Genomic DNA, 26,095 nt, shown 5'->3' with positions numbered 1-26,095 from the left:
AGGAAAACCCGGCAAGTGGCAAGGTGAACGGAGTAGCTGAGGCGATCAACTGCGGAATTAGCGGCTTGATTGTCGAAGCAAGAATGTCAAACAATGATGGACTCTCGGGTCTTACCTTCTACGTTTCCTGTGGAGAGTCACGGCAAACCCTCAAACTTTGCTGCGTGGCGCGTTTCCTCAGTCGAACGCAGTGAGACACTATCAACGGAGGGAACCGTGGAGTGAGGGAGGCTGCGCTGTGTGTTTGACGTTGTGTTCAATTCTCGCAACCGGAAGCGGAGTGTGGTGTATGGCACTTTGAGTACAGGCGATGAAAGATGGAGTTAGCACCTGTAGGTGAGCGAAATAGAAGCTGCCGACGAGCTGTTTTCGAGGGAAACACGGTACAATGGGTGGCTGGAAAAAAAGCCGTTTTCCTGTGACGCGGCAAACGCAAACGGTGGGCGTACCCCTTTCAGATCATTAAAACGCACAGTGCTGATGTCAAACCACTTCTCAGAGGGGCTAGTGCTGTGTTGACAGTTTCCATCCTCAGCCAAAAACGCAGCCCCCTGAAGACGGCCGTCGTCCTGGCGGTAGGTAGCCATTCTGGTGGGAGTTTAGGCTCCTGTGTAGCGATGGTCGAAACTGTGGCGTTGGTGTACTAACGTCGACCATCTGAAGAATCGATGTTGCCAGAATTGGCAAAAACAGACAGACACTAGAATCTGTTGCGGACTACCTGTTCTGCGGACATCGGTGCTCTTTTCAGCAGTCAAGATTTCTTTTGCATCATGAGGGCCCGCTGGGGTGTTCTTCTGTCTTTGTTGTGTCTGCTCTATGCCTGCCATCGAGAACACGAAGCTTCCACGAAGCTTACTCCTGCTTTTTCTCTGGCACATCATCGTCCGTTTGTCACGAAATTCGCGGGCCTGGAGAAGGAGCTACATGGGAACACTACATCTTCAGATAGAAACAACACTGTAGAGTTCCACAGCAGAGCTTATCAATTTCAACATCTACGCTAAAGAAGTGTAACCGTGCGCGAACATGTATTTGACGGGATCCTTGCTGAAGCGGAGGCTGTGCTGAAGGGCAGCTGCGCACTTTATAGTAGAGCTCTCTGAAATAATGAGAACAGCACTTTTCTAGTGATTGTTCGCAAATGCAGTTAGGGGTATTACGCCTTGACTAACGGCATAAGAATGTTTTGCTGGCGCTGGCATTAGAACTCGCGAAAGTGTGCCTTCATTGGTGATTGATCTGTGGGGCTCCTCGAAGAAGCGATGTGTACAGGCAAAAAAGTTGTGGGTTGCCGAGCAGAACAGAAGTACTTCTGTGCTCGATCTAGTCTAATACTGATGAAAGGAGTCAGCGGGAAAGTGGATCACATCGACAAGCGGTTGGTGTGCTGTACCGTAATGAATGGATGCAGGTCTCTTGAGGGGGAAACCACGGACATGATGATAGTCAGCACATGCCAGAGGAGTGAAGTCAACGACGAGACTCCGTCTGCCCCCTTCATCTATGCTTATGCCCCTTGTAAGATGTGCATACTCATCTCTTTCAGTTTCTTGTGCGTTCGAGCTTGTTGTTTGTGGTTAACTCGTGACCGGTTACCAACAGAGGACCAGACAGCCAAACTCTTAAGAAAGTCAGAACCGCTTCAAACGACAGAGAAAACGCGATTTCAAAGCCCACGGGGACGGTGCACTTCCTGGTCGTTTCTGTTTATCACTGTTGTTCCAGACTTTTCCTTTCCCTCACTCCAACAGAGTTTTCGAATCGATTCTTCCCGGTCAACACATAGACGCATTCGCGTGTCCCTAACGAATCCTTTCCCATGATGAGATCACCTTTTGATGACTGCGGACGATAGTACCCTAGTCCAGAATCGTTTGGTGGCTCCTTCTTCGCTGAGCTTACTGCCTTAAATCGCTGCTCACCAATCTCCATGAATCGTTTCGCTGAATCCGCACCCGTGCCCCTTTCCGCTTGTTTATCTCCTGCTTCTCCTAGGTTTCCTCTTTGCGAGTTTGTGCCCGATAACCGAGCGTCTCACTTTCTCTTTTTCCCCCTCAAAAATGACTGAGGGGATACACCTTGGACTTCTTTGTTTTGCACCAGAGCCTGCAGGGAGCTATTCTGTCTCGTGTTCTACACGGCCGCACAAGCGCGCGAAACTGTCCGCCCACGGAGGACCAAATTGCCTGCTCACGAAAAGAACTTTGTTTCCGCGAAAAGATGGACGGCCGCCGACACAAACAAAGTGAGAACAGCGCCTTTGCCGCGAGTCGAAACAGCACGCAATCCCCGGCAAGGCGAGCGCCGCGAGAAAACGCGAAAACCGGGGACGCGGAGGGGCACCGCGCCCGTCCTGACCGAGAGAAAAAAGTCACACGAGACAGAGAGCAGAGAGCAGGTTTTTGGACCGGGATTTCTTTTTTCTGCGTTTCCTCGAAGGAAAGGGGGAGTGCCGTCGTGTGGTTCCCTGTTGAGACCGGTTTCTTGCATCCTTGTAACTTTTTTCAGAAACGAGGAACGAGAACAGCAGCAGAGGCGGAAAGAGTCTAGGTGGGCACACAGTAGGGCAGAGACAGAGAGACTCTCGCTTTCCTACACGCGCTGAAGGTCGACCTCGTGCTATTGAGTGAGCTAGACAATTATGGAGGGTAAAATATCTTTGTGTGCAGGGGATAAAGTATTTCGCGAGATGTTGCACCGGATGCTTGATTGTACGCTCGACGCACCCGGTTTCCGCCGTCACCACTAACAAGGTGCCACACAAAGATCTGTGTCCTGGCGCTTGTCTAAAGCGCAAGATTGCCACTGTTAAGACCCCAAAAACGAACGCGGAAAGGACAGCGGAGGGAAGCAACTCCAACGACGAATCGAACATTTGTTTCGGTTAGATCAGCCCATTTGGCTCTTGATTCGCTTGGAAGTGGCCGCAGAATATTCTCAAATGCACACGGATCGACGCCGAGGCCGCTGTAGCTTCTCTTGCCTTCTTTGTGGTCCCCGTCACCCTTCCGCCTGAATGGCGTTTTCTTGAAAAGGAAGAAATACATGTTTTCGCTTCCCCAGACAACCCGGATCTCCGCGTTTTAATCTCTTGGACGTATTCACGAAAATGGGCAAAACCGCAAGTCGGACAAAGCGATCTCTCGCGTCGCGTTCTCTTCACGAACCGACCTCGACGAAGGACATGGACAACTAAGTGAAAACAAAGAGGATATGGTAAAAAAGTGTGCGACAAGGAGCGTTTCCCTGTGCTTGCTGCGTTCTGAAAACAGCGCCATGACGGTTACTTCTGTGCACCACCCATAACGTTTTCCGTCGGGCGGACAGACGGCCCTTCTCCTTTTTTCGTTCAGTTCTCCATCGCTGTTACTTTTTGTCGTGCTTTTACAAGCTGTTCGTCGTCTTTTCCTCTCTCGTAAATGTTGAGTAATGCCGGAGAAAATGACGAATGCCATCGAGGATCGTGAGAACCCTCACCTCAAACTCCGTGTCGTTGCCTCAGTTCCCATTTCGTAGTTGTGGTTTGTTTTGCTTGCTTTCGTTCGGACCTTCTCGACTCCTCTTTTCTTTCGCGTTAGGGCCCGTGTTTATCTCCCAATTCCTTCTTTGCTATCTTTTTTTCTCGTCTTTCCCCTGTTCTTGTGGAGCGTTCTGGGTGCGAAGAAACCACAGCAGGTGCAGGGGCACAGGCCTACGCCCACCGCGTGCTCAGAACGGCTTTGGACAGACCCCTAAAAGTGGAGAAAATGCAGCCAAACAGAGGAGTCGGCACAATGCACCTACGCTTCACTAGTGTGGACTCCGTCCTTCCTTGGCAACGAGAGAAAGACGCAGTGGGGCAAAGATCGCTGCACAGACAGTCCACGAAGTTAGGTTCCATCGTTCATTGGCTGCGCCTTTCCCCACACGACACGTCCTTTGACTGATCCGCAGCGTTTCGCCTTCGTTGTCTTCCATTCCTCCTTTCTTCTTGATTCCCTCCGACCCTCCGATCTTATCCCATCCTTCGCCCACCTTGAGGAAACATTTTTCCACCATCTCTGGATTCTTGTTCGTGCGCTGGGATTTCCGTTTCTGAACCCCTCGTTGGGCGCAATGGAATGTCTCGACCACGTAGGCAGGGACACAAGGAAGGCAGACACGCCGTCGGGTCTCTTATCGCGGTCCTCTTCTTTTAGAGCGGAGTTGCCTGATCTAACGGAGAGCAGCACACGAGTTCGATCCGAGAAGGAAGATGTAGGGGCTTTCATCGAAGCCCAGCAGCCAGTGGAGCCCCCAGGCATGGAAACGCGGTTCGAGGGCACCCTTTGTGACGATGAAAAGCCGAAAGCGACACAACATGTACGGGGCAAAGAGACAGTTCCCTCTCCTGCCCACAGCTCCGCGGTCGCCTCAGCTATCCAAACCTCTGAAGACTCGGAACGACCTCAAAGAAGGAAACAGACTAACAGTCGGGACTTAGGGTCGCGAGAAACCTCTCCTCCCCTTCACGCACTAGAGGCAAAGTCATCTGCTCTTCCCCAACTTTTCCAAGAATCTTCGAACCTCTCTGTGTCGCTGTCGACGTCCCAGTCTGGTGTTGGTAGTGGCAGCATGCGCTTGTCGTTTTCTTCCTCGCAGGTCACTGCTTCTTCCTCCCCGTCGCGTCTGTCGCAGGCTGCGTCCTTTCCGGTTTCTACCACGCAGCGGCCTGTACGTGAGCCCCGTCTGACTTGCTGTGAACGAGACGGAGTGGGAGAAAAAACAGTAGAGGGTCATGAGGAGACACACCTCCGAGGCTTACAGGGCCGCCGTGTTGGGCACGACCGAGACAAAGACCTTCCTTTCCGCATGCACTCGAGCTCGGAGAACAGCGACAACTTGAAAGAGGTCACAGACCTCGTCCTGCGTGAGGGACCGTTCACACCAGAGTTACCGTATTTTCCACTGTTCGTTGGCGCCGAGAGCGAAAGCGGAACCCTGGCGTCTACCATTGGGGCAAAACGAGGGTGGGAGAAGGGAGAAAACGAAGACGAGACAGCTGCTGGTGTCGCAGGCCCTTTTCCTACTCCGGCTGAGCAGTATGGGGTACGGCACTCGTCTGGAGGCGACACAGTTGAGGCCGCGTTTGGGCGACGTTTCCGTCACAGAGAGAGAAGAGAAGTCATCAAGAGCTGTACGTCTTCGTCGTCCCCTGGGGACTCTTCTTCCCACAGCTTCTTCTCTTCTTCGCCGGGCGGGTCTGCTTCTTCTCCAGAAGACGCGTTGGGTCTCCATCCCGCCCTTGTCTCGCTGTCTCCGCCGGAGACTGGCTCTCTGCTCCTGTCTCCGCGCCAGAGGGTCTCCGCCTCACAAGGCCCGTATCAGAGACACAGGGATCGCCCGCAGTTTGAAGGCCACCACAGGAGGGGCGAGGCGGAGATGAAGACTCCCGCGGAGCCGAACGCTTCTCCGTCTTCTCAGCTCCTCAGCAAAATCGACGCAGCGTACCGAGCCGTGAAAACGTGGGTGGAAGACAGCTTCCTCGTCGACATCAATCGGTCGCTGCTGTATCCGCCTTCGCCGCTCTTCTCTCGGGGTGAGAACGCCTCCGAGACAGCTTCGTATCCCTCAACCTCGCTGAAGAGGGGCTGCCTGAGAGGCACAGGCTCTACTCTCATGTCCCCCGTAGAGGCCAACACAGTGCTGACCCTGTCGCCGTCTGCTGGAGGCGCCCCACAGTTCGGAGACAGCCTCGACTCGGTGACAGAGAAAACCAGAAGCGAAGGGACAGTCTGGCGAGACGCAAAGGCGAGAGACAAAGAAGAACGGACATCTCCCTCCTTCTTCCGTCTAGCCCGGTGGGGGCACACAGTGTCGCCTTCTGCCTTTGCGGATAACTCCGCGAGTCTCTCGCCTTCGCCCCTGACGCTTGCGCGGAGACAGAAAGGCGCAGCCATGCCGAACCTTCTGTCTCCAGTCTCGGTAGGAGGACGCCGAGAAGCCCCAGGGACTGGCTGTCTGCAGAGACGTATGTGTCACGGTGTCTCAGGCTTCAAAGGTGCAACAGAAGCTTCGCTGCAGTCTAGTAGGAGAGTGAGAGAGGCGAAGAACGACCGTGACGCAAGCAAGTCACAGAGAGACAGAACACGGGGGCGGGCAGCAGACGAGGGGTCCACGACGAGACAAGGCGACGCAGATACGAAACGCGGCCTTTCAGGACAATCGGAGACACCTGTCGCCTTGCGCGGGACCCTTCCGCGAGCTCGAGGAGCGGAAGAAGACAAGCGACAGGGTCGAAGGGAGGCTATCGCAGATCGCCGTGCTCCCTCGACCCATGGAGGTATTCTCAGTGAAGGGCACCGAGTGACTGCAGAAGGCAACGATAATTGGGGAGCTATTGGAGAGCCCTGGAGAGGAAAAGAGAGCGATACGATCTCCGAGAACATGGACAATGCTCGAGTCGCGGAGACCCACAGACAAACAGCAAGGAGGAGCGCCGAAGTGAAGCTCGTGGAGGCCGCTGATGGGACAAAGTCACCGGAAAATCAGCTCCTCAAAGAAGACAAAGTGTCTGGCCTGGGAGGGGCAGAGACCTTGCAATCAGCGGGGCTGTTTCAAGAAGGCAGGAGAACACGGTCCCGAGAGAATCAGGAGACCGAGCAAACGTCAAGTGCCGAAGACGGATGGACTGAGGAGGAGAGACAAGTCGCAAGGCAGCTTCACCTTTCACCATGTGGCTCGCGACGCCTCGGCTTTTCTACTCGCCGTCGAGGACGCCTGAGACATGGAAGATCGCAAGAAGAACAAGACGACATGGAGGCCGGCATCGCCTCGGCTTCATCTATTCTGACGCCTGCAGCTCCTGACACGCAGCCAGGAATCTGTGTCTCCAAACAAGGCCGGCGCTTGGGCTCCACAGGCACCGGGTGGAGACCGAGGACAGGGCTGAAGAGCCCAGGAGTCCAGTTGGCGCGACGAGAACTGCATTTCCGCCTTGGAGCGAGGCGCAGACCGACACGGTCCGCTCTAGCGTCTTTCAGGTGAGTTTACGAAGGCTTTCGTTCGCAAAAGAATCCCCCATTTCCCACCGAAAAGAGAAAGGAGGCACAGAACGAGGGAGGAGCTCCCAGACATCGCCTGCAAAGACAATTTCGCAACTGGAGCTAAGCAAGAGGGAGAGGGAGCAGACGAAGCAGAAACAGATGCAGCGATGTCTTCACAGGCCGCGGGAGAAAGAGGCGAGAAGACACACAGGACGTAGGGAAAACTCGCAAAATGTTTCCGGGACCAGACAGTCACGAGTGCTTTTTGCGCCTCTCAGTCTCTTTCAAGATATATTCATTAGTCGGAATATTGTGAATGTGCGCGCTAACCTGCAAAGAGCACTCGCTTCTGAGCTTCCCTCCAATATCGCCACTCATCGTCTCCACGTATGGGTATCTGCGGCTTGTTTGCTTTGTTTCTTCTCTCTGTTGACCTTTCAGACCCCTCACTGTGCGGAGACGGCGAGGACGCACTCGGTTACGTGGAGAGCGAAAGTACACTTCGTTCTCCTCAGCGTCGCCACCGGTTCTTCTCTCTCTCCAGTCCTCCACCCCGGTCAAATCAGATTTGCTCTCCTCTCCAGTCGTTCCTCTGACTCCAAGTTGCCCATCGTCGTCTCCCGAGACCCCCCTCGGAGCACTTGTGTCCCGGTCTCTCCATTTCCTTCCTTTCTATGCCTCGGCACCAGCGAGGGGCTTCCAGCGACACTCGCGTCGCACTTGGTCTTCATCGTGGTCCCGCGAGCCTCGAGCCGGTGTATTCCGTACTCTGTTTTCTCTTTCTTCTCAGCTCACGCGTCGCTCCTCGCCCTCCGAAACAGCCTCGTCTTCTCCCTCCAAGCACCCTTCTCGTCCCTCGGTTCTCCTCTCTTCGCCCTCAGGCCTTGACCCCACACGGCCGGCCGAGCAAGGCCCTCCGTCTCGGGGTGGGAAAAGAAAGAGACTGTCTCTGGATTCGGAGCCCCCAGGGTTCCCCCTCTATCTGAAACGGAAACCAGCGTTGGAATTTTCAGATCCCTCAGTGGAGTCCGCGTACGGATTCTACCTTGCCAAGATGAGGCGCATGAGACTTGTGGCCATCGGCATCGTCCTCATTCTTCTCAACATCATGTATGACATCCCTGAGTATATCTCGTCCTTTAGTCGGGAGGAAGCGGGGGGCTGGAGTCGAGGCGATCCGCCAGTCAGCGGCGACGAAGCGTCCACTCAAGACTGGCCTCCTGTCGACTCTGTGTTCATCTTTCCAGGAGAGACACAACACTCTCAACAAGAAGGAGACACCGGCAGACACGCGTTGGAGGGAGGAACGAAGAGGTTGCTTTCATTCGCGCCCATGCGGTTGAGCACTGCCGTCACAGGGCCCCCCAGAGACGGCGGAGAAAGGACCACCAAGGAGGTCAAAGGCGATGAAGGACGTTTCCAGAAAGAGGCGCAAGCCGGCTTCCTGGAAAGGGCGCACAAGCCTGGCGGACGATGGGAAGAGACAGAGAAAGGAAGGAAGGAAGACAGACTCCGGGACCGCAACCAGCCGAGGGGAGACACGGACAGCGACCTGGAGTGGTACGACAGAAGGAGCGTCGGCGAGACTCTCCAAAGCACTGGGAGACGTCTGGCAGAAGAGGAGAGCATCGTGAGCACAAATGGAAAGAAGGCGATTCCCCCCGACGGCAAAGAACGCATGCCAGGCACCTTGTGGGGAGTTGGTACGAGGGCGAAGAATCCACCCTCTCATCGATCACCTCGAACAGAGAGGCGATCGCTGATTAGCAGAGTGAATAAGGGAAGTGACCAGAAAGAGAAAGGAAGGAAAGGAGCAGAGACGACAGCGGGGGCTCCAAAGACTCGCGCAGACGCTCCGTTCCCCATTCATCTAAAAAGGCTGAGGACGACTCGCCGACTTTCAGCTGTGTCGGCCTCCGACCCAGAGGACAGCCTCGTTTTATTGCCACACGACGGCGTCAGAGGCGAAAACGAAGCATCGAAGAGCGGTTTCTTGTCATCTCCAGTTCCCTCTTGGATGGCTGCCGTCTGGGTTTCCTTCGACGTCGTCGAACTCGTGCTTCAGCTCGGCCTCACGTTCTCCGGCCATATGCCGTTTCTCCGAGCCCACACAGAGAAGTGCATTTCTCTCGCCCTCACATCGACTACATTCCTCTCATCGCTAAAGCCGATCCTCATTCTGGGGCACTCCTCCTATCTCTCGAGACATTCCCCGAACTCTGCGGAAGAGACACACGCAGAAGGCGGGGGCAGACGAGAAGCTCCTCAGACTCAGGCCGGCGGCTCGGGGCGCGGCGAGGTGAGGCGCATGAATCGCGCAAGCAAGGGAGGACATCGAGAGTTGGGGCGGGACCTACAGAGAAATCAGATTCAGTTTCCTTGGTCGTCGGATGCAGCTGCCTACTCGATTTGACTGTGCTCGGGCGACCGGGAGAGAACACAGAACATTCTCTCTCCTGCTCCAATGGAACGCAGTTTCGAAAAACTTAGAGACGTGCAGTTGGTCACTGAAGTGCATACGTCTTGTGTCATATTCATCTGGGACAACAAAGGAGGAAAACCCCACGAATATAATGGTGTCACAGCAAAGGACTCCTACGCAGAGAACAACATCTGAAACTGAGACAGAAAGCGGGATGGACGAGCATGAAAGCACGCGTCACCCTGTCCTCACAAAAAGGTATATGGATACCTGTGAAACGTCGACTGTCGAGACGAGGCAACATCTCTTTTTTAGGTGTCTCCTTTGTCTGTCTGTGTGATTGTGATGCCTTGAAGCTCCATCGGTTCGACTGCTGGACTTTCGGCCATTTACTTCTTTCACACGCCGTCTCTTGACTGAGGTTTCTCACCTTCAGACGCTGCACTCTCGTGACTCCAAGCGCAGTCCTACTTCCCTATTTAAAGACGACGGAGCAGCCGGTGTCTCTGCACCTGAGCAGGTTTTCTTCTTCTGACCTTCTCTTCCGAAAGTTTAGTCTGCGTCGTTGGACCCCCTTCGGAGTTTCAACTTCTTGCTATCCTTCTGCCTCGCTTCTCTCCGTCTGTGTCTCGCCTTTTGCACTTCAGCTTCTCTCCCCTTGTCCCTGTTGTCTGGCTTCTCAGGTCCCCCCGCTGCCCCTGCAGACGTGCCTGACCGCGGTGTTTCTCCGTACGATTGTGGGTTGCGTCTTTGTGGACCTTTTGTGCCTTGTTCGTCGCCACCAACTTCTGCATCTGCACAGACTGCTGTTCGTTCTTTCACTTTCGCTCCTTCTTCTCTTCACGGTTCTGGGCGTCTGCGTCTTGGACCTCCCTGCCTCGCTCTTCTTCTTCGCGTGGTGTCTGGGGATCGCTAGCTGGCTGGTGATGGCTAGCTGCGCCCTCGGAGGTTTGCTCAGTGAATTGATGCACCGGAAAACGTTCTACAGCGTCTTTGCCGTCGGCCGGGAGCCAGATGTGTGCATGCAAGAGCTCGTAGACGACGAAAAGAAGCGAAAAGCCATGCCTCTGTTCAGTGGAAAAAACATGCTGGAGCAGCTCACAGAACTGGTCAAGACGATGGAGGCGACGCTCGCCGAGGTAGATATCTACCGGCTCGATCACCACACCTACTCGTCTTTCGCCCTCATCCGGTCGCTGCAGACAAAATGCTTAGATGTCTTGACTTCTGGAGGAGACGTCTACGCCGTCACATGGGACTCCCAGACCGTCCCCAGAGAAATTCATCTCCACTGTTCACAGACGGACGCCTACGCGCATGCAGTTGGAAGTGCCGCGCCCGCTCCTGGACCGGAGGCGAGTTGCCTCCCAGGCGACTTCCACGCTTGTGCAGTCCTGCAGGAAGACCCGCGAGAAGACGAAGGAGACGCAGACGGAAGAGAAGAGAAAAAAGCCTCCAAAGAAGAAGAAGGTCAAACCGACTCTGACTGGACGAGGCTGGACGCGAGCGCATGCAATCCGAAGACGGCCTTCAAAATGGAGAAGGAGGCTGAGGGGGAGGAAGAGACAGGTGCAGGAGAAGAGACACAAAGAGAGAGAGAGGATGAGGCACCGAGAGACAAGGCACAGTCAAGGGGAAGAACGGAACGTGGAGAGACGAGAAGAGAGATGAGAGAGACGTCATTCGATAGACGAAGAGTCAGGCAACATGACGGTTTTTTGAAGGCGCACAGAAGACCGGAAACGACGCCCTTTTCGTCTTTCGATACGGCGAGCGACAGCTGGGAATGTGCACACGACCTTTCGTTTCTCTCTCCCTCTCGCCTTGTGGTAGATCTTGTGCTGTCCCCAGGTTTCATGCCTGCAGCTCCTCATTCTCATGCGGCACCTTCAGGGCAGGACAGCGAGTCTCAACAGGAATCTCAAGAGGGGAGACGGAACTCTGTTCACTGTTCGTTTGAAAGGAAAGCAGCGACACGCACAAGCGCACAAGAGAACAAACGAACGAATGGGTCAACGAAGAGAACGAAAGACGTCTTTGCGTCGGTCTCGCGATCGCATTCTTCAGTTGGTGGCGCCCCTGGTGTGACATCTCCGGACATTTTTGAACGGCATCCCTTTCGCGTTGCAACAAGCTCACCGGGATTGAGGTCCGTTGCCGGGGTCGCTTCGGCGGCAAAGAGAGACCGGACGAAAGGAGAAGGAGACTCGGGAGACGAAGGGGAGAACGAGGCGTCAGTCCATGTGGGCGGGACCGCTGAAGACGAACCACTTGGCTGTCGGCGTGGAACTGTGGAGAGTCGCGCAATTTCCTCAAGCCCCAAAGAGAGCGGAAAGGAAGACGAAAGGAGCGGCGAAGGAAACGAAGAAGGCGAGACAGCTGGCGCACCTGCTTGTCGTTCGTCGCCCCCTTCAAGACGCAGAGAAATTCCCCTTTCGTTCGCAACGAGACAGAGTCACAGAGTGTCTACGAAAGTCCGTGGAGCAAGTGCAAGCGGGGATGCAGATGGGCTGAAGAAAGTCGCAAAAGCAGCGGGGAGACAAGCATGCTCAGGGCGACCTCGAGGAGAGCCAGTGGAAGCAGAGAAACAGGAAAGGAAGGCCGACGGCGCCGTTCCGGCAAAGGCAGAAGTGATGGACGGGGAGCTCCGGAAACGCTCTGGCTCTCCACAGAGAAAGAGTCTGAGGTTTCGCTTTGTGCCTGACGACTCAGACAAACCGAGTGAAGGCGAGGCTGCCTGGAGGAGCACACAGAGACGACACAGCCTTGAAGCAAAAAACACAATTGGGAACGTCTCGTGTGGCGCATGCAGTTCTTCTGACGAGGCATGTCGAGTGCTGCCTTTTGTGGGCAGACACGCAAAGGGAGAAGAAGAGACAGAAGAGGAAGTGAAGCGGTCTGACAGTCCGTCTCGGCAGAAGATGACTTCGTCGCCAGAGTTGGAAGAAAGGAGGCAGGAGGGACAGACGGATGCTGAGGGAGCAGGAGAGAGAGACGAGAACTCGAAGGAAGAGAAGAACCGAATGTGGCGGCGCACAGACGCCGTCGACACCCGGGGTGAACTGTCCTTCGACGCCTCGCTCCGGCGATCGAAGCAAGGTGCAAGCCTTGCCCGTGTTGGGCTCACGTGGACGCTCGATCTCTTTTCGCTCGATGCGCTCAGTAATGGAAATGTAAGGCAGCAGAAGGAAAACAAGCTCGTAATGAGAGACGGAGATACCTCGCATCTCTGTGTTCTCATCAGCTGAAGAAACACCAGAGTGTTTAGGCAGAAGCCGGTTCAAAAAGACAAAAGCAACGAGCGGTGTTTCGCCCGCTCTCATGGCCTCGTTACGCCACATGTCTCACTTCCTCGCAGCTGCCTCCCCAGGTTTCTTGAAGCATTTTTCCTCATTTTCTCGACTCGATTCGCCGTCTTATGAGCCCAGGTTCTTCAGCGCCCTCTGCAGTGTTTCCGTCATGTCTACGTGCTTTTCTACAGTCCTTTTGTCTTTTCAGAGACTCTCGCCTCCTGGGTTCTCTCCACCGCCTTTCGCATCTGTTCTCGTTCTTTCCTATGCGTTCCCTTACACGGTCTCGCACGCTTCTTTCACTTTCCTCCCGCCCTCGTAGCCTCACACATGCGCCTGCGTCGTTTGTAAGACACGCAACTCAAATCTCTGAACAAATGGTCGAGTTTCCCACTTTTGTCACTACACGACGACTCTTAGGATTATGTTGTTTCCCCTCGTTCTGTGAAAAAGCGAGTCTGGAGTCGTTAAAATAAAACCAGTTCTCATCTCGTGTTCCGGGTGTCTGTTTTGCCTTCCGTCTGCCGCGTAGGTTCTCGTCGCAGTCGGGCTCCATCTCCTCCTCCCACACCGACAACGCGGGCACCTGCGTTGCTCGCAAGGCGACCTCCGATCCTTTCTGCAGAATTTGCAGAGTCTGTATTTGCCGAATCTTTACCACAACCGCGTGCATGCAGCGATGGTCGCCCACCTGTCCGTTTTTCTCTCTCGCACAGCAGGCATGAGTCCCTGGCCTGCGCGCTCATGTTCGTCCTGTCGCTCAAGGCAGGCGTCGCTGCGCCTTTCACCTGAGTGCTCGTGGGGGCGAGGCGACGTGGAGACACAGGAGACACTCGACGCTTCCCCCGGGCTGTCCGAATTCCCTTCGACGCAGCTTCACTCGTTCGCTTCCAATCCGCGAACCACGCTCGAATCTCCCCAGGATCCGGCGGTTTGCAGAGCGGCGGGTGCGGCACAGGAGGCTCGTCTTCAGAGTCCTTTCAGAGGGTCCGCCTCTCAGTGCGCATCTGCAACTTCTCCGGTTCGTCAAAAAGAGAGAACGGACAAAGATGCGTCGGCACTGCATGAGTGGTGCCTCGCTTCCCAGGAGTCAGTGGACACCCGCGACGTCTCTCTGTCTCCTGGCGATCGGTCAGAGATCACAAAGAGACATATATGGTGCTCGTCGCGCTCCTCAGATGCCTTGCCTCCTCGCCAAAACGCGGCGGCGCGAAGAAGCGCTTCTCAGCTTCTTTCCCGGCGCCGATCCTTTCGGTTTTCTCCACACCACAGCCCGCAGGCCCCCGCCTGTCCTCCTCGAGGCGGGGGTCCGAGTGACTGGGACGCGAGGCAGGGGGAGATTTGTGGCGGTGAAGAGGAAAACCTCCACGCGTTGGAGCACGTGCACTCGAGCCATGGAGGTCCGCGCGCGCGAGCCTCTACAGCGTGCGAAGGCGGAATGCGCGACGGCCTCGCAGAGAGCGAGAGGAGGTTCCAGGAAGCCGCGCTTCTCTCAAACCTGTCAAGCCGAGAGGCGAGGAGAGAGGATGACACTACGGGGCTGTGTGGCGCAGCGAGACACGGAAAAGAAGACGACGCCAGCGAGAAGCGACTCCTGCAAGGATCGCAGAAAGATGCGCAGGAGATGACGAAAGACAGAGGCCCAGACAGCCATCATGGCACCGAACGCGCTCCACCGAGAATGATTGATGACGAAACGATTCTCTGCTTCGCCGCTCTCGGCCACGATGTGGGACATCCAGGATTCAACAACGCGTTTCTCGTCGCAACGAACCAACCGATTGCTCTTGTCTACAACGACCATGCTGTCCTTGAAAACTACCACGCCTACATCACCTTCAGAACGTTGACTTGCTACACTTCTACCACTGACACAAATGGGCAAGGCTGCGAAGGAAGCGTCCTGAAAGTACGCCACAGTACACGACGAAGAGGGACGAGACAAGCGGAACCCAAGAAAAAACATGGAGCACAACACCCAAACACATGGAGAGAACGATGCAGATATTAGGAGACCGTTTCACCTCTCGTGGAGATATGGCCTATCAGAAACGCACCCTTGCTGTAGCCTCGGTATTACGACTTCCCAAGCGTCTATGCAGTGTATCTGTGCATACTGTTTTACATGCATACATAGGTTTATATTTATATATATATATATATATAGTTGCATATTCATATGTATTTATATGTGTGTATCCATACATAAAGTTGTGTGTGTAGAGAAGCATGCGTAAAATAGGCGCAAATATGCATTTGCATAGCTTTTCCGATGGTGATGAAGGCCAGAACGTGGTGGCCATGTAAATGCATACGTAGTCGACGAAAGCAGAGTGCCTGCGCATCCGCTGGTCTTCTCTTCTCCAGCCGCAAATCGTCTCAGAATGACTTGGGCTTTGGTGTGCCGTCTTGACCTTGCTGGGGCGCCTCTCGCTGACGGATAAAAACCGGACATTTGACTTTCGTTGCCTTCAGGGAATAACGCCGGCAGAGTATCGGTATTTTCGGAAGCATCTGATTGAACTGATTCTCGCGACGGACATGAGCCAGCACTTTAGCACAATTTCGACTGTGAGAGTTCGACGCGAAAGTCGCACCTTCAATTTCATCACCAACGAAGAAGACCGGTGGATGATGAAAAAACTGTGCATGAAAATCGGAGACATCGGCCACGCAGCGCTCGACTGGGATCAGCACTACAAATGGTCGATGCGGGTCACCGAGGAGTTTCTTCTCCAGGTAAAATAAGCTAAACGAGTTGGAGTCTGAAAGCTGAAAGAAAGTACAAACTAACAATAGAAGGCAAACATGCAAACACTGCAGTCACAACATGTATATATACACTTACGAACCACCAACCGCTATGTTAAATAACTACCGCCATTACGTGTCTCTCTGAATATGCATATATATATATATATATGTATATACGTATATATATATATATGCATATATATATATATATGTATGTATAGGTGTAGATGCCCAATCTATACGTGTTTACGGAGCCACAGGGAGGTATGAGAGCGACAAAGAGGCAAATGGGCCATTGTGCGTACATGAATTCCTCCACTAGTAGGGAGCGGACTGCAGAGGGTGTCGAGGAAAGTGTATGAGAGCTCGGTGTGCCATTTGCAAAGTCCAGCGAATGCTTTTCCCGATACGTTGGGCAAACCGAACACCCGACACTCGGAAAGAAAGGGCACAAGAAACAGAGAGAGACCCTTTGTATAGGACGCTGCAGCGAGAATCCTAGAGTTTACCACCGTCGTTGGAAGACAGGTATTTAGGACGGTTCCGGTTTTCTCCATGAAACGGACTACGCGTATGTGGGTGTCTGTGTAGTGTGGAATCGCTAAGGTTCTCAATGTCTGCCACGATTTTTGACGGCTTTTTCAGGGAGATGCAGAGTTGAAAGCGGGTCTTCCCGTATCGCCTTTGTGCGACAGAAACGCGCCAGAGATTGAGTTGCACAAGTCACAAAGCAGCTTCATAAATTATTTGGTTGTTCCGCTCATCAACGAGCTGGTCGGGTGTCTCGAGGCGCATCCCCGCCAGAGTGTCGCACCGCCTTCCCTACTCGGGTCCGAGACCACGGAAAAAAGCACAGTGCATAGTTCCTTGTTGAGCACAACGCAGACGGGAGACAGCCGCCCACACAGTCGGACGAGCGCCTTGAGTAAAGCGTTTAGTTCTTCCGACGTCACGAGTTACCGGCTGCTCCACCGGTACGGGAGAAGCACGATGGCTGCACATAGCCCGTATTTGGGGAGGCCAGGGACATTTTCTGCTCCAGACGAATGCTGGAACGAAGAACGGGTACCGTCGGGAATATCCCCTGCAGACACAATTCGAGAAATCGTTCTTTTTCAAGCGCTGCGAAATGCCGAGCGCTGGTCAGCGAGAGCCCATGTGTTGGAGACGAAGACAGGAAAGACTCCGGCTGTCTCTGTTTCAGGTTTCGGAAGCGCAGACGCGAGTGAGGGGCAGCGAGCGATAGGATCGAAAAGAGCCACACCGGGAAAAGAAGACTCGACGAAGTCATCAAAGGACTCTCCCCGCTCTGCCTTCGCTTCGTCCCCTCCACACGCCCACGGTCCGGGGGCCTCCACGCCTCCGGGGCCTCAGAGTGTGTGTGGGGCCTCGTTCTGGACGCAACGCCGGCTGCTGGTCCGGCATAAAACCTACTCTCCAGCGCGTTTTGGCATTTCCGCAGAGGACGAAAGAGACGAAGGAGAAGACCGGCTGAGTAGAGACGAGGGAGAAACCGGGGCGCTTGCCGGTTCCCCCGGATTCCCTCTGGGGAAGCGGGACCGAATGAGGGAGAGAAAGCTGAAGCCCCCTCGCAGACGGAGTTGGATGACGGTGACGGAAAACCGGAAGAGGCGGGAACAAGAGGAGCAGCGAAGAGACGACCGATCGCGAGTAAAGGAGAACGTTTTACGGGGGATTCTGAAGAGAGAAAAAGAAGAAAAGAAATCCAACGAGGGCACACGAGACGGGGTTCGCTCTAGCACCTGCAGGCATGCAAACCCGGAACAGAGAACCAACAGAGAGGACCGGAAAGGGAAGACTTCTGGCAACCACGAGATGGACGAAAACGCAGACAGAAGCCGAATGAGCGGTACTCGCAAGCCGGGAAACGAAACATGGGGAAGGGAAAAAGATCTGGAAGACCACCAACCACACACATGCGAGATGCTGCCACAGGAAAAGGAAATCACAGACATCGCAGAAGAAACTGAGAGAGGTCGAGCGGTGGAAAGCGCCGGGACTCTTTCACAGAAGGAAGCAAGAGAAACGAAAAAGCGAGAAGCCAGTAAAGAGAAAGGCAAAGGCGCGAGGCGACATGCTGGAGAGAGCATGCAGATGTCACAGATGAGCCTAGAGACGGAACTGTTGCACGTCGAAAAAAGGGTGTGCGAAACAGTGTAACGCAGAACGAAGCAGATTGACAAAGGGCGATTGTGAAGGATAAGAAACAAGGAGGACTGAGGGAATTGAGATTGGAAACGAAGTTGGCCCGACACAGGAGGCTCACAAAGCACAAAACGAGAGGACTGCGACACCAAAAACGGTCACACTGTCTGTACGCGTTATGCGTCAAAGCTGCACCGTTTTGAGGCCCGGAAAAGGGGAAAGATGCAAGCGATCCATTGTGGGCCAAAGAGCCACACGTAACATCCCGAGTGCTTCCGAAGACTTCCACTCTGAAGCAGTCAGGACTACACAATACATTTTGAAATTGCTTTTCCCAGTGACACTCCAGCAAACACTCAGACTCCCGCGGGTCCACATCTTTCTACCGTTATGGCTTGAGTTCTCCGTTCTTGGTAAAAAAGCACCGCGAGAGATGCGACCCTGAAGCCTACGACGAAGGGTGGACACAGAGGGAGTGTTGAGACCAGTCTGTTTCTGTCTACAGAAGGACGCGACGGGCGCTGGTGCGTGGTGAGTCACCTGTTTTCTCTCGGCGCGACGTTTGTCTGAAACAAGAGAGGGAACCATCCTTCTTATTCATTTACCTCGCCTTTTCTCTTGAGACCAAACTGCAGCTCGTGCCTCGATGGCGGATGTCGCTGCTTTCTCGGGTGCAGCTTCGCCCCTCTCGGAACAGCAGCAGCTATCGCTGTGCAGTTTGGCTTGGCCACAAACTCGATGCCCCCAAACACTAAATTTGTTTCGTGACGCATACGAGATGCGGTCTGTGCGTTTCGCAGTCGAACCGCGAGCTACTTAACGGACTTAACTGCGTGTTGGAAGTGCTAAGGAAAGTTAGTCGGACGCTGGTGTAAAGTGTGAACTTGCTCTTTCAGCGGGCGGTGCGTCCCCCCAAACACACGCAGCATATTTGCGTGGCTGAGGCGGAGAACGCTCTTTTCGACAGGACGGCTGAAGAAGCCGCACATCCCCCTGGCCTTTCCTTTCCTGCCTTCGTCCTGCTGTCCTGCTGAGAGACGGACGGGCGAGTACGCAGCACAGGAGAAGCAAGTTGAGAGACGAAAGAAAAGATCGAAGACAATATGCCTGTGTGTGAGAGAGAGCATGAGAGAGTGAGACATCGCTTGCAGAGGAGCCCCAAACACGGTGCCACTATGTGCGGCAACCCTGCTTCGTTCTTGGCATGGGTCTTGGGAGCGCCGAATACACGCAGTTTGAGCGCCAAACAAAAAGAAAGAGGTGTGGCGAGATGAACCACAGAATTTGGTGAGACACAAAACTACATCCGCGAAACGCAGTTGCAGAAGGCTGAAGGGAACCAATAAAAAAAGCAAGGAGAACCGAGAATGATTTGAACGAGAAGAAAAAGGGAAGAAACACGAAACAGACGACCGATTCGCCCGGCGAAGCCTGTCTTTCAACGAAAAGCGTCCTTTTCTCTGCTTTCGTTCCCCTCTGTATCTCCTGATCGTCTACTTAACACCAACCCAGTGATTCTGGCTGTCTCCCTCAACCATATTTGACCTCCCTGTTCGGTTCCGTTCATGTCCTCTCCAAATTAGGCTACCCGTTCTTTCATTCCTTTTCTATACACAGGAGGCCTGTGCCCCCACCCCCCGTTCGCTCATCGTCACCTCCGACGCCTCGTTCATCTGCCCCGCTCGAGCTGTTTGTGTCGACGTTTCTCCACCTCTCTCTGTTTCCCCCCTCTGTCTACCTATCGTTATATCCTTTCCGCTCGTGTTTTCTCCCTAAAGTCCCTCGCCTATGTCGCACCAGCCTCAATCTGGAGAGGATAAGTCGCATCGTTAACGAGAAGGCACATTTACGGATGCTTCCATCGCTGCTCGGGTGTTAGCTGCCGCTACCCCTATCCCCTGTGTGTGGTGGGCGCCAGAGATATCTTCTGCAGCCGGAGGGCCTCTGTGAGCCAGCGCATGCGCTTGCGAAGGAACTCCAGGAACTGCACTCGACAGCCCGTCCTGGGGACAGGAGACAGCCGCTGTCTCTCCGCCACTCACTGGCCTAGGAGAAGAAGCTGGAAGGGTTGAAGGCGCACTGGGAGAAGCGGGTGAAGTCGAAAAAGACGCGGGAAATGCAGGAGACTCCTTAGGGACGGCAGGGGCAGCGGAACTAAGTGTCTCGGAATATGTAGCGACGGGTGGCTCTGCCGTGTGCGGATTCCCCATTCCTTCGAGATTCCAAGGAGGGATGCTGTCTCCAGCCTTCTCAGAGAGCATCCGTTCGTTCGTGATCTTTTCAGTTTCTCTCAGACCGAGGGGTGCCTCGTTTAGATCGGACCCGACAACCTTTGCCGCTTCCGTCTCTCGCCTGTCCCCGCCGCCTCCTCCTGCCTCCACGAGGTCCAGTGCACTTGCTCGTCGCATGCGCGACTCTTCAAGGCTCCGTCCATTGTGCTTCTGGCCTTCTTTTCCCTCCTGACTCTCACGTCTCCCCCCACACGGTCGGCCTTTTCTTCTCTCTTCGCTGTCTCTGTCTTCGCCTCTCCCTTGTCCAAGTCCAGAGCTCGCCCTGGGTCTCTTGCCGTGGACGCCGTCCGATTCTCGGCCCGCACCGGCCTCTCCGGCGCCATTGGAGACAGGCGTCTCCTTCTTTCCGGCGGTGCCCCATAGGTCCACGACGAAGCCGCGCGTCCCACTGAGAACGCCACCGCCTGCATCGCCGTACGGCCGGGTCGTGTAGTACAAAACGAGGACTTGCATGCTGAGGGCTCTGGACCACTGGTGGACGGCAGCCAAAGTGAGGTTCGGCCCAAAAGGCTTCCTGTGTTCCTTCGAGTAAAATCGAATTTGCGGTCCTTCGCCTGACCCTACAAGGCCCGCGAGTGCGTCCCCCAGGTTCGCGCCTTGGCCCTCGTCTCTCTCTTCTCGGCCCACAAAGTCCTGGTCTCTGTCCCGACCGAGCCCAGCCAAAGATGCCGCAGACTCCCGAGACGGACCTACAGTTCTGGAAGAGAGGCTGCCACCGCTACGGCCAGCGTTCGCCGGAAACCGATGTGTGTCCGAAGCAGAAATGGGACTTGGAAAAGAACTCGCAGGCGAGTTCTTTTCGACATCTGCGCGGCAACTGGAAGGCGAACTGCTCGCCGGCAAAGTCATGAGCGTCGACCTTGCGAGCTGCGTGGTAACGTATCTGGAGAGTTGGAGGACAGTGATATCTCCCGCTTTCTTAGTAGAAAGGCGACGCCGGGGGAGAAACGGGAGTCGCGGCAGAGATGGATCTGGTAGGAGTTCGAAGTGGAGACAGCCGTCTGTCTTGATGCGAGCGAGATGGGCGTCCAGCTCCTGTCTCTTCCGGCGCAGGGTCTGTCTCTGGAGCCTCATGAGAGCTCGCAGATTCGCCCCGCCTATATCCGACCGACTGGTGGAGCCCAGACCCGCCTCGTCGCCCCAGCCGCGCCACGACGCGGCGAGCAACTCACCACACAGAGAGGAAAGCGAAGCGAGGGACGAGGCCCGAGACGGCAGGCGCTGGCCGTGCGCAGTCAGGAGACACCCATCGGACCCCACAAACGGCGGGAGCGGCTGACGAAGAAGAGTCGAAAGGCCAGCGCCGGAGGTTCGTTTCGCCGTCGGGAGAGCGTTCGAAGAGAGCAGAGAGTAGAGTGACGACCGCAGCGGCGTCTTCGAGCTCGCAGGTCTCGGTCTCCTGCTCGAGCGCTGTCTGTCCTGGTTGAGCCGGTGTCTCTTTCGGCTGCGACTGGACGTGAAGATGGTGTCGCTCTCGTCGCTGTTTTCTCTGCTGGCTTCGCACCTGTCGCGATCATCTGTCTCGTCTTCTTCTTCGTCTTCCACCTCGTCTCTCCCTCGCCCGGCGCCACGGCCCTCGTCCTCCTCACCCTCCAGTCGGGCCTCCGCGTCCCCCTCGGCGGGTGAGGCAGCGGGGAGGAAGCGCGCCGCCGGGGTGCGCATGCGCAGATTCGAGAGAGTGATCAGCTCGGCGTTCTTCGCCTCAAAGGCGCTGACATCGGGAAACAGCTTGTTGAGAATTCTCTCGAATATAGGGTCCGGGCGCAAGGCCCGCCGGCTGGCGACGTGGATCCGGCACTGTGGACACTCGCGGAGACCGGTCCGTACGCACTTCTCGATGCAGTCGGCGCAGAAGCGATGCAGACAGTCCTTCACCACCACGACATTCTGGAAGATGCCCATGCAGATCGGGCAACTCAAGTCACAACGAAGCTCGCTCTCGCCGAGAGTCGTCTGCTTGCTCAGCAGGCTCTCATCGATGCGCCGCGGCTCCGCGGTCGCCTCGTAGACCGAAACCCCGGGGCGCAGGGCCCGCGCAATCGCCTCGTATTCCTCTCGAGTCCGACCCCACAGCGTCCCGTTTGCTCGGTCGTGCGCCAGCCAGGCTCGGCTTCGAGCGCTCATTGGAGACACCGGAGACACTAGAGACACCGAGGGTCTCGCACTTTCCCCCGGACGCGGCAAACTCGGTTCCGCAAGAGCACGCGAACCGGGAGCAGCCGCTGCAGAGAAAGATGCAGAGGGCGGAGACACCAGCTGCGGCACAGAGACAGCACCTTTTGAGGCAGACGCAGCTAGTGAAGAAAGGAGACAGGAAGCCGAAGATGAAGAAGAGGAAGGCGATGCAGTGGAGACGGACGAGGAGTCTTTCGAGACCGGAAGACGTTCACGCACTCCAGCTGCAGAAGACAAAGGCTGTGGAGGAACCGAAGGAGCCTGAGAAGGCCCAGTCCCCACGATCCCCGCTGCCCCGCCAGCTGACGAGGAAGGGGGGCGAGCGGAAGAAGGGACAGACGAACTACGACACAGGCCCGAAGGCCCCGGCCTGTCTCCTGACGGTGAAGCGGAAGACACAGAAGAATAGACAGAGACAGAAGGAGCTGGGGCAGTAATGAGACCAGAGGAAGAAGCGAGAGGGACAGAAGAGGCCCCGTAACAGTCGAGTGAAGGGATCGGGTGCCGTACACCCACTGGAGAGGGCTGAGATGAGAAAGATGTGATCCCCGTGGTAGCCTGAGGAGCCCCGCTCGTCCCGCGCCCAGCAGGCGGTAAACCTCCAGCTGTCTCCTTTTGTGTCTCCTTCGCGGGACTTGGATTGACAAACGGTTGGCCTCTCCCACATTGAACGCCTCGCGGCTGTGCGTCGCCTGGCTTCCCCTGGTCCACTGGACTCGGCAAACTTTGGAGGGGTCTGTTGGCCCCCGGAAGCGTCTGAGCAGGCCCGCGGACTCCGATAAACGTCCCCGCCACTACGCCTGTGTCCATGCGGAGGTGCTCACTCTGCCTCGGAGCAGAGCCGCGGTCTGGCCGGTCGTTCGCTGACGGCAGTTCAGTCGGCTTCGAAGCGACGCTGAGCCCCGGCGCGCGGGCACCTAAGAGGGTCTGCGGAAGAAAGGGAGCGGCGAGGCCAGTCCCTGTGGGCAGACCGGAGGCGGAGACATCTGTTCCCCGGGGGTGAGGCGTTCGTGCTTGGGGGATGAGGCTTGCGTCTTGACGAGATTGGTTTAGGAGAGCTGAAGCGAGGAGACGGCCGTGAGAGTTGCTGAGCAACTCGGCAGTCGCTGGAGTGAAGGACGGAAGCACTGAGGCGTCGAAGCCGACTGGGGCAGTCCCTGGCACAACCCCCTCGGAGGCTCTGCCTTGAGGCGAGACGACGTGGTGTAAGACTCCCGGCTGGCCGGTCGAGAGATCCGACAGCCTCCCGACAGGAGGGCGAACCTGGATCGGATTCGGCACAACGAGCCGGGGTGCGGCGAACCGAGGAGACACCCCTCCGCCTGGCATGCGCATCGAGAGGAGAACGCCGAGTCCGTCGGGTCTGCTAGGGCGCGTGGAGTCTCCTGGCCTCGCTCCAGGAACTCCTCTCTCCGCTGTCGCCACTTGGGCTCCAACGGGGGCAAGCGACGCGCCGGTCCCGGAGAGTCCCGAGGTCTGGAGGCTCTGGGGTCGCGCAGCTGGAGAGGCCGAGGCCAGGAAAGGAAAAGAGAAGGAAGGAGGATGGAGCTTGGGGAGTCCTTCTGTGCATAACTTCTCCGTGTGGATACTCTGTTTGTAGTTTGTAGCCAGCTGCCCAGTGGTGCCTTGCGACTCCAGAGGCTTCCCGTGGGCGCTAGGGCCCCCCTCTGAACGCTCCGCCGACATTCTCTCCTCGTTTTTCGCTGTTCGCGCCTTGTCCCCTGGACGTTTCACGTAGTGGAAGTTCCGCAACAGCAGAGAGCAATGCCAAGACGACGGAGAGACAAGAAACGAGGAGAAACGATGGAGCTGGACACCAGAGAGGGAAGCGCCGGTAGATAAAAGGAGGCGAAACCGGGTCTGCGTTTCTCCAGGAAGGCGGGGCGACTAGATGCAACGCGGAGAGCCGAGAGAGCAGCGACAAGGAACAGGAACAATTTGTAAGGCAACTGGATGCGGAGAACAATTTTGTGGCGCCTTAGGAAAAACGGAGGACTGCATGATGCGTTAAGATAAGAGTCACTCGACTCCTCAAGGGCCTGGGGAGACGGAGAAACGGGGAGGAGAAAATGACAAAGAAACACAAAGTGTGCATGCAGAGGAACCCGCGGGGATCCGAAGACGAAGAAGCAGAATACAGAAAGAGGGACGACTGGAGTTCAAAGAAAGACGAAGCATGCAGCGTGGGTGCATCCATAAACGGGGATACGGAAGACCCCAAAAGGCAACAGCACCAGCAGCCGAATCCCATCAAAAACGGTACGCGACGGCGACACCGAGTCTAGTTCTGCTGGCGATGCGTACTCCCTGTACATCCAAACACAAGTCACCAATAGATGCTTAAGATTCGCTTAAAAAGATCCGCATTCTCACTCGATTTCTGGTCAGATTTAGCCGGGAATTTGCCGTGTCTTTGACGACGCGCTGTGTGAACCGGCGAAATAGTAGACTGCATGCACATGTCGAAGGAACGCGCGTATATCACCAGGACGGATCCGTGAGTCCTCGGCCATCGGAACTCTCGGGAAATCCAAGTTCATCACAGAATCTCTCATTTTCTTCGCGTTTCGCATTCTCATAAAGACGAAAACGGACCTCGTTCCCCGCCAGGTCTCGGGTCTGTGAACCCCGGCGTCCGTGAGTGTTTTTCCTCGCAAAGATTTAACCTAGCGGGTTTGAGTCTGTCATGAAGTGGAAAGCTTCTTCGGTGGATTATTTCATACGAGTTGGACTAATGGATCAGATAATGAAATTCCTTGCTCACCGAGTTTACGTCCTCCTGTGTCTGTCGTGACCATCAGGTGTACTGCATCCAGTACGGTGGTATCCGGCTGCTCGGGGGAGAAACTTAGACTTCGACGGAAACGCCAGCTGTTCCACAGCTCAGAGATGAAGGGCGAGGAAGAGAAGAAATGAGATAGAATTAGAGGGACCGAAACGAAGCTGCGTTTACACCTGACCGTTGCGTAGTTTACAAGTCGAATTGGTGAGGCGAAAGTCATCCGTACAGAGTCCTTCTCTAACTACATGTTGAGGGCTAGCCACTGCGCAGGATGCTTCTACAGTATATATAGACGCTACAGTGAAGATGTGAAGTACCTCAAAAGCACCTGGTGCATTGGTTAGCGCTCAACATCTAGTTAGAGAAGGAGCAACAGGATGGGAATGGCACCTTGGACAAAGGCGAAGGGCTGTCGCGCAAGAGTAGCAGCGATGATCGTCGCCTTTAGCGCAGAGAAAAAACACGCAAGAAGCAACGGCCCCCGTTGCTGAGAGGTACAGAGCGGAGACCAGAAGATGTGAAAGGAACTCCAGAGAGAAGAGTCGAAATCGGTGCCTGAACATGGTGCGTGGAAAGAAACCGCGCTACACAATGGTGAATTGTCTCTCGCCATAAACACGGGTGACAACCCTGATACACATTGAGTCAGCCGCAAAACGAAACTGAGGTGGAAAGACCTTGATGCTGTAGGAAGCAGAAATTCTCAAGTGATGCCAGCAGTCAAAAGACATCGCCGCTAGAAAACGACCGATGTGGAGTGGAGTAACCACAGTGTCACTCCTCGCATTAGCCGATTCAAGTTAGGTGCGGTTCGATTTTTCGTCCTGCCGAATGTAAATTTGTTGGACGGCTACGGTCGATTGCGTGCTACAGAGAAACGTTAGAGCAAGAATGGTCTCGTATGAGCTGCGCTAATGCACAGTCCTTCAAGTTTTCTTGATCGATCTCAGTCTTGGCCTATTGCCCCGTTATGCTTCACAGGTCGTAGATGGCGTCCGGTGGAAAGCTGGCGTAGATACGTACGTGCATATACAAATAGTGTCATACAAAAATGTATCCATTTATACTTGTAAATATATCGATGTATCCACGCCCTCGCAGATGAGGTTTGACATCCTGGTGTACTGTACAGATCACACCTGGCTTGGAGACCATACTAACGCCGAGAAGGAAAGTCTTGCAACAGGGAAAAGTTCTATGCAGCCGGA

At 55.3% G+C, this 26,095-nt stretch overlaps 2 protein-coding genes across 2 annotated transcripts; one reads left to right on the top strand and one right to left on the bottom strand.

Annotated features, from left to right (window-relative positions):
* Positions 1 to 2,718: 2,718 nt before the first annotated feature.
* Positions 2,719 to 18,407, top strand: TGME49_226755 (3'5'-cyclic nucleotide phosphodiesterase domain-containing protein). The gene is made up of 6 exons (XM_018780148.1): positions 2,719 to 7,004; positions 7,449 to 9,306; positions 10,113 to 12,602; positions 13,252 to 14,628; positions 15,195 to 15,458; positions 16,119 to 18,407. The coding sequence occupies exons 1-6, from the start codon at positions 4,099 to 4,101 to the stop codon at positions 17,652 to 17,654; spliced, it is 10,431 nt and encodes a 3,476-aa protein (XP_018636043.1). The 5' UTR covers positions 2,719 to 4,098; the 3' UTR covers positions 17,655 to 18,407.
* Positions 18,408 to 18,681: 274 nt separating this feature from the next.
* Positions 18,682 to 24,446, bottom strand: TGME49_226780 (zinc finger, C3HC4 type (RING finger) domain-containing protein). Its single transcript, XM_002366290.2, has one exon. The coding sequence runs from the start codon at positions 23,789 to 23,791 to the stop codon at positions 19,469 to 19,471; it is 4,323 nt and encodes a 1,440-aa protein (XP_002366331.1). The 5' UTR covers positions 23,792 to 24,446; the 3' UTR covers positions 18,682 to 19,468.
* Positions 24,447 to 26,095: the final 1,649 nt, after the last annotated feature.

Source organism: Toxoplasma gondii, chromosome X (genome assembly GCF_000006565.2).
Source record: "Toxoplasma gondii ME49 chromosome X, whole genome shotgun sequence".
In the NCBI taxonomy this organism is placed as follows: Eukaryota; Apicomplexa; class Conoidasida; order Eucoccidiorida; family Sarcocystidae; genus Toxoplasma; species Toxoplasma gondii.
Note: the sequence above shows the minus strand (reverse complement) of the source record. Positions and strands in the feature narration are given on the sequence as shown.

Excerpts from the sequence above, each read along its gene's own strand:
- TGME49_226755 (XM_018780148.1), top strand. The coding sequence starts at position 4,099 with ATGGAATGTCTCGACCACGTAGGCAGGGACACAAGGAAGGCAGACACG. Across the intron at positions 9,307-10,112 it reads GCGGCTCGGGGCGCGGCGAG|GTCCCCCCGCTGCCCCTGCA; the intron begins GTGAGGCGCATG and ends CTGGCTTCTCAG. Across the intron at positions 15,459-16,118 it reads CCGAGGAGTTTCTTCTCCAG|GGAGATGCAGAGTTGAAAGC; the intron begins GTAAAATAAGCT and ends CGGCTTTTTCAG.
- TGME49_226780 (XM_002366290.2), bottom strand. The coding sequence starts at position 23,791 with ATGTCGGCGGAGCGTTCAGAGGGGGGCCCTAGCGCCCACGGGAAGCCT.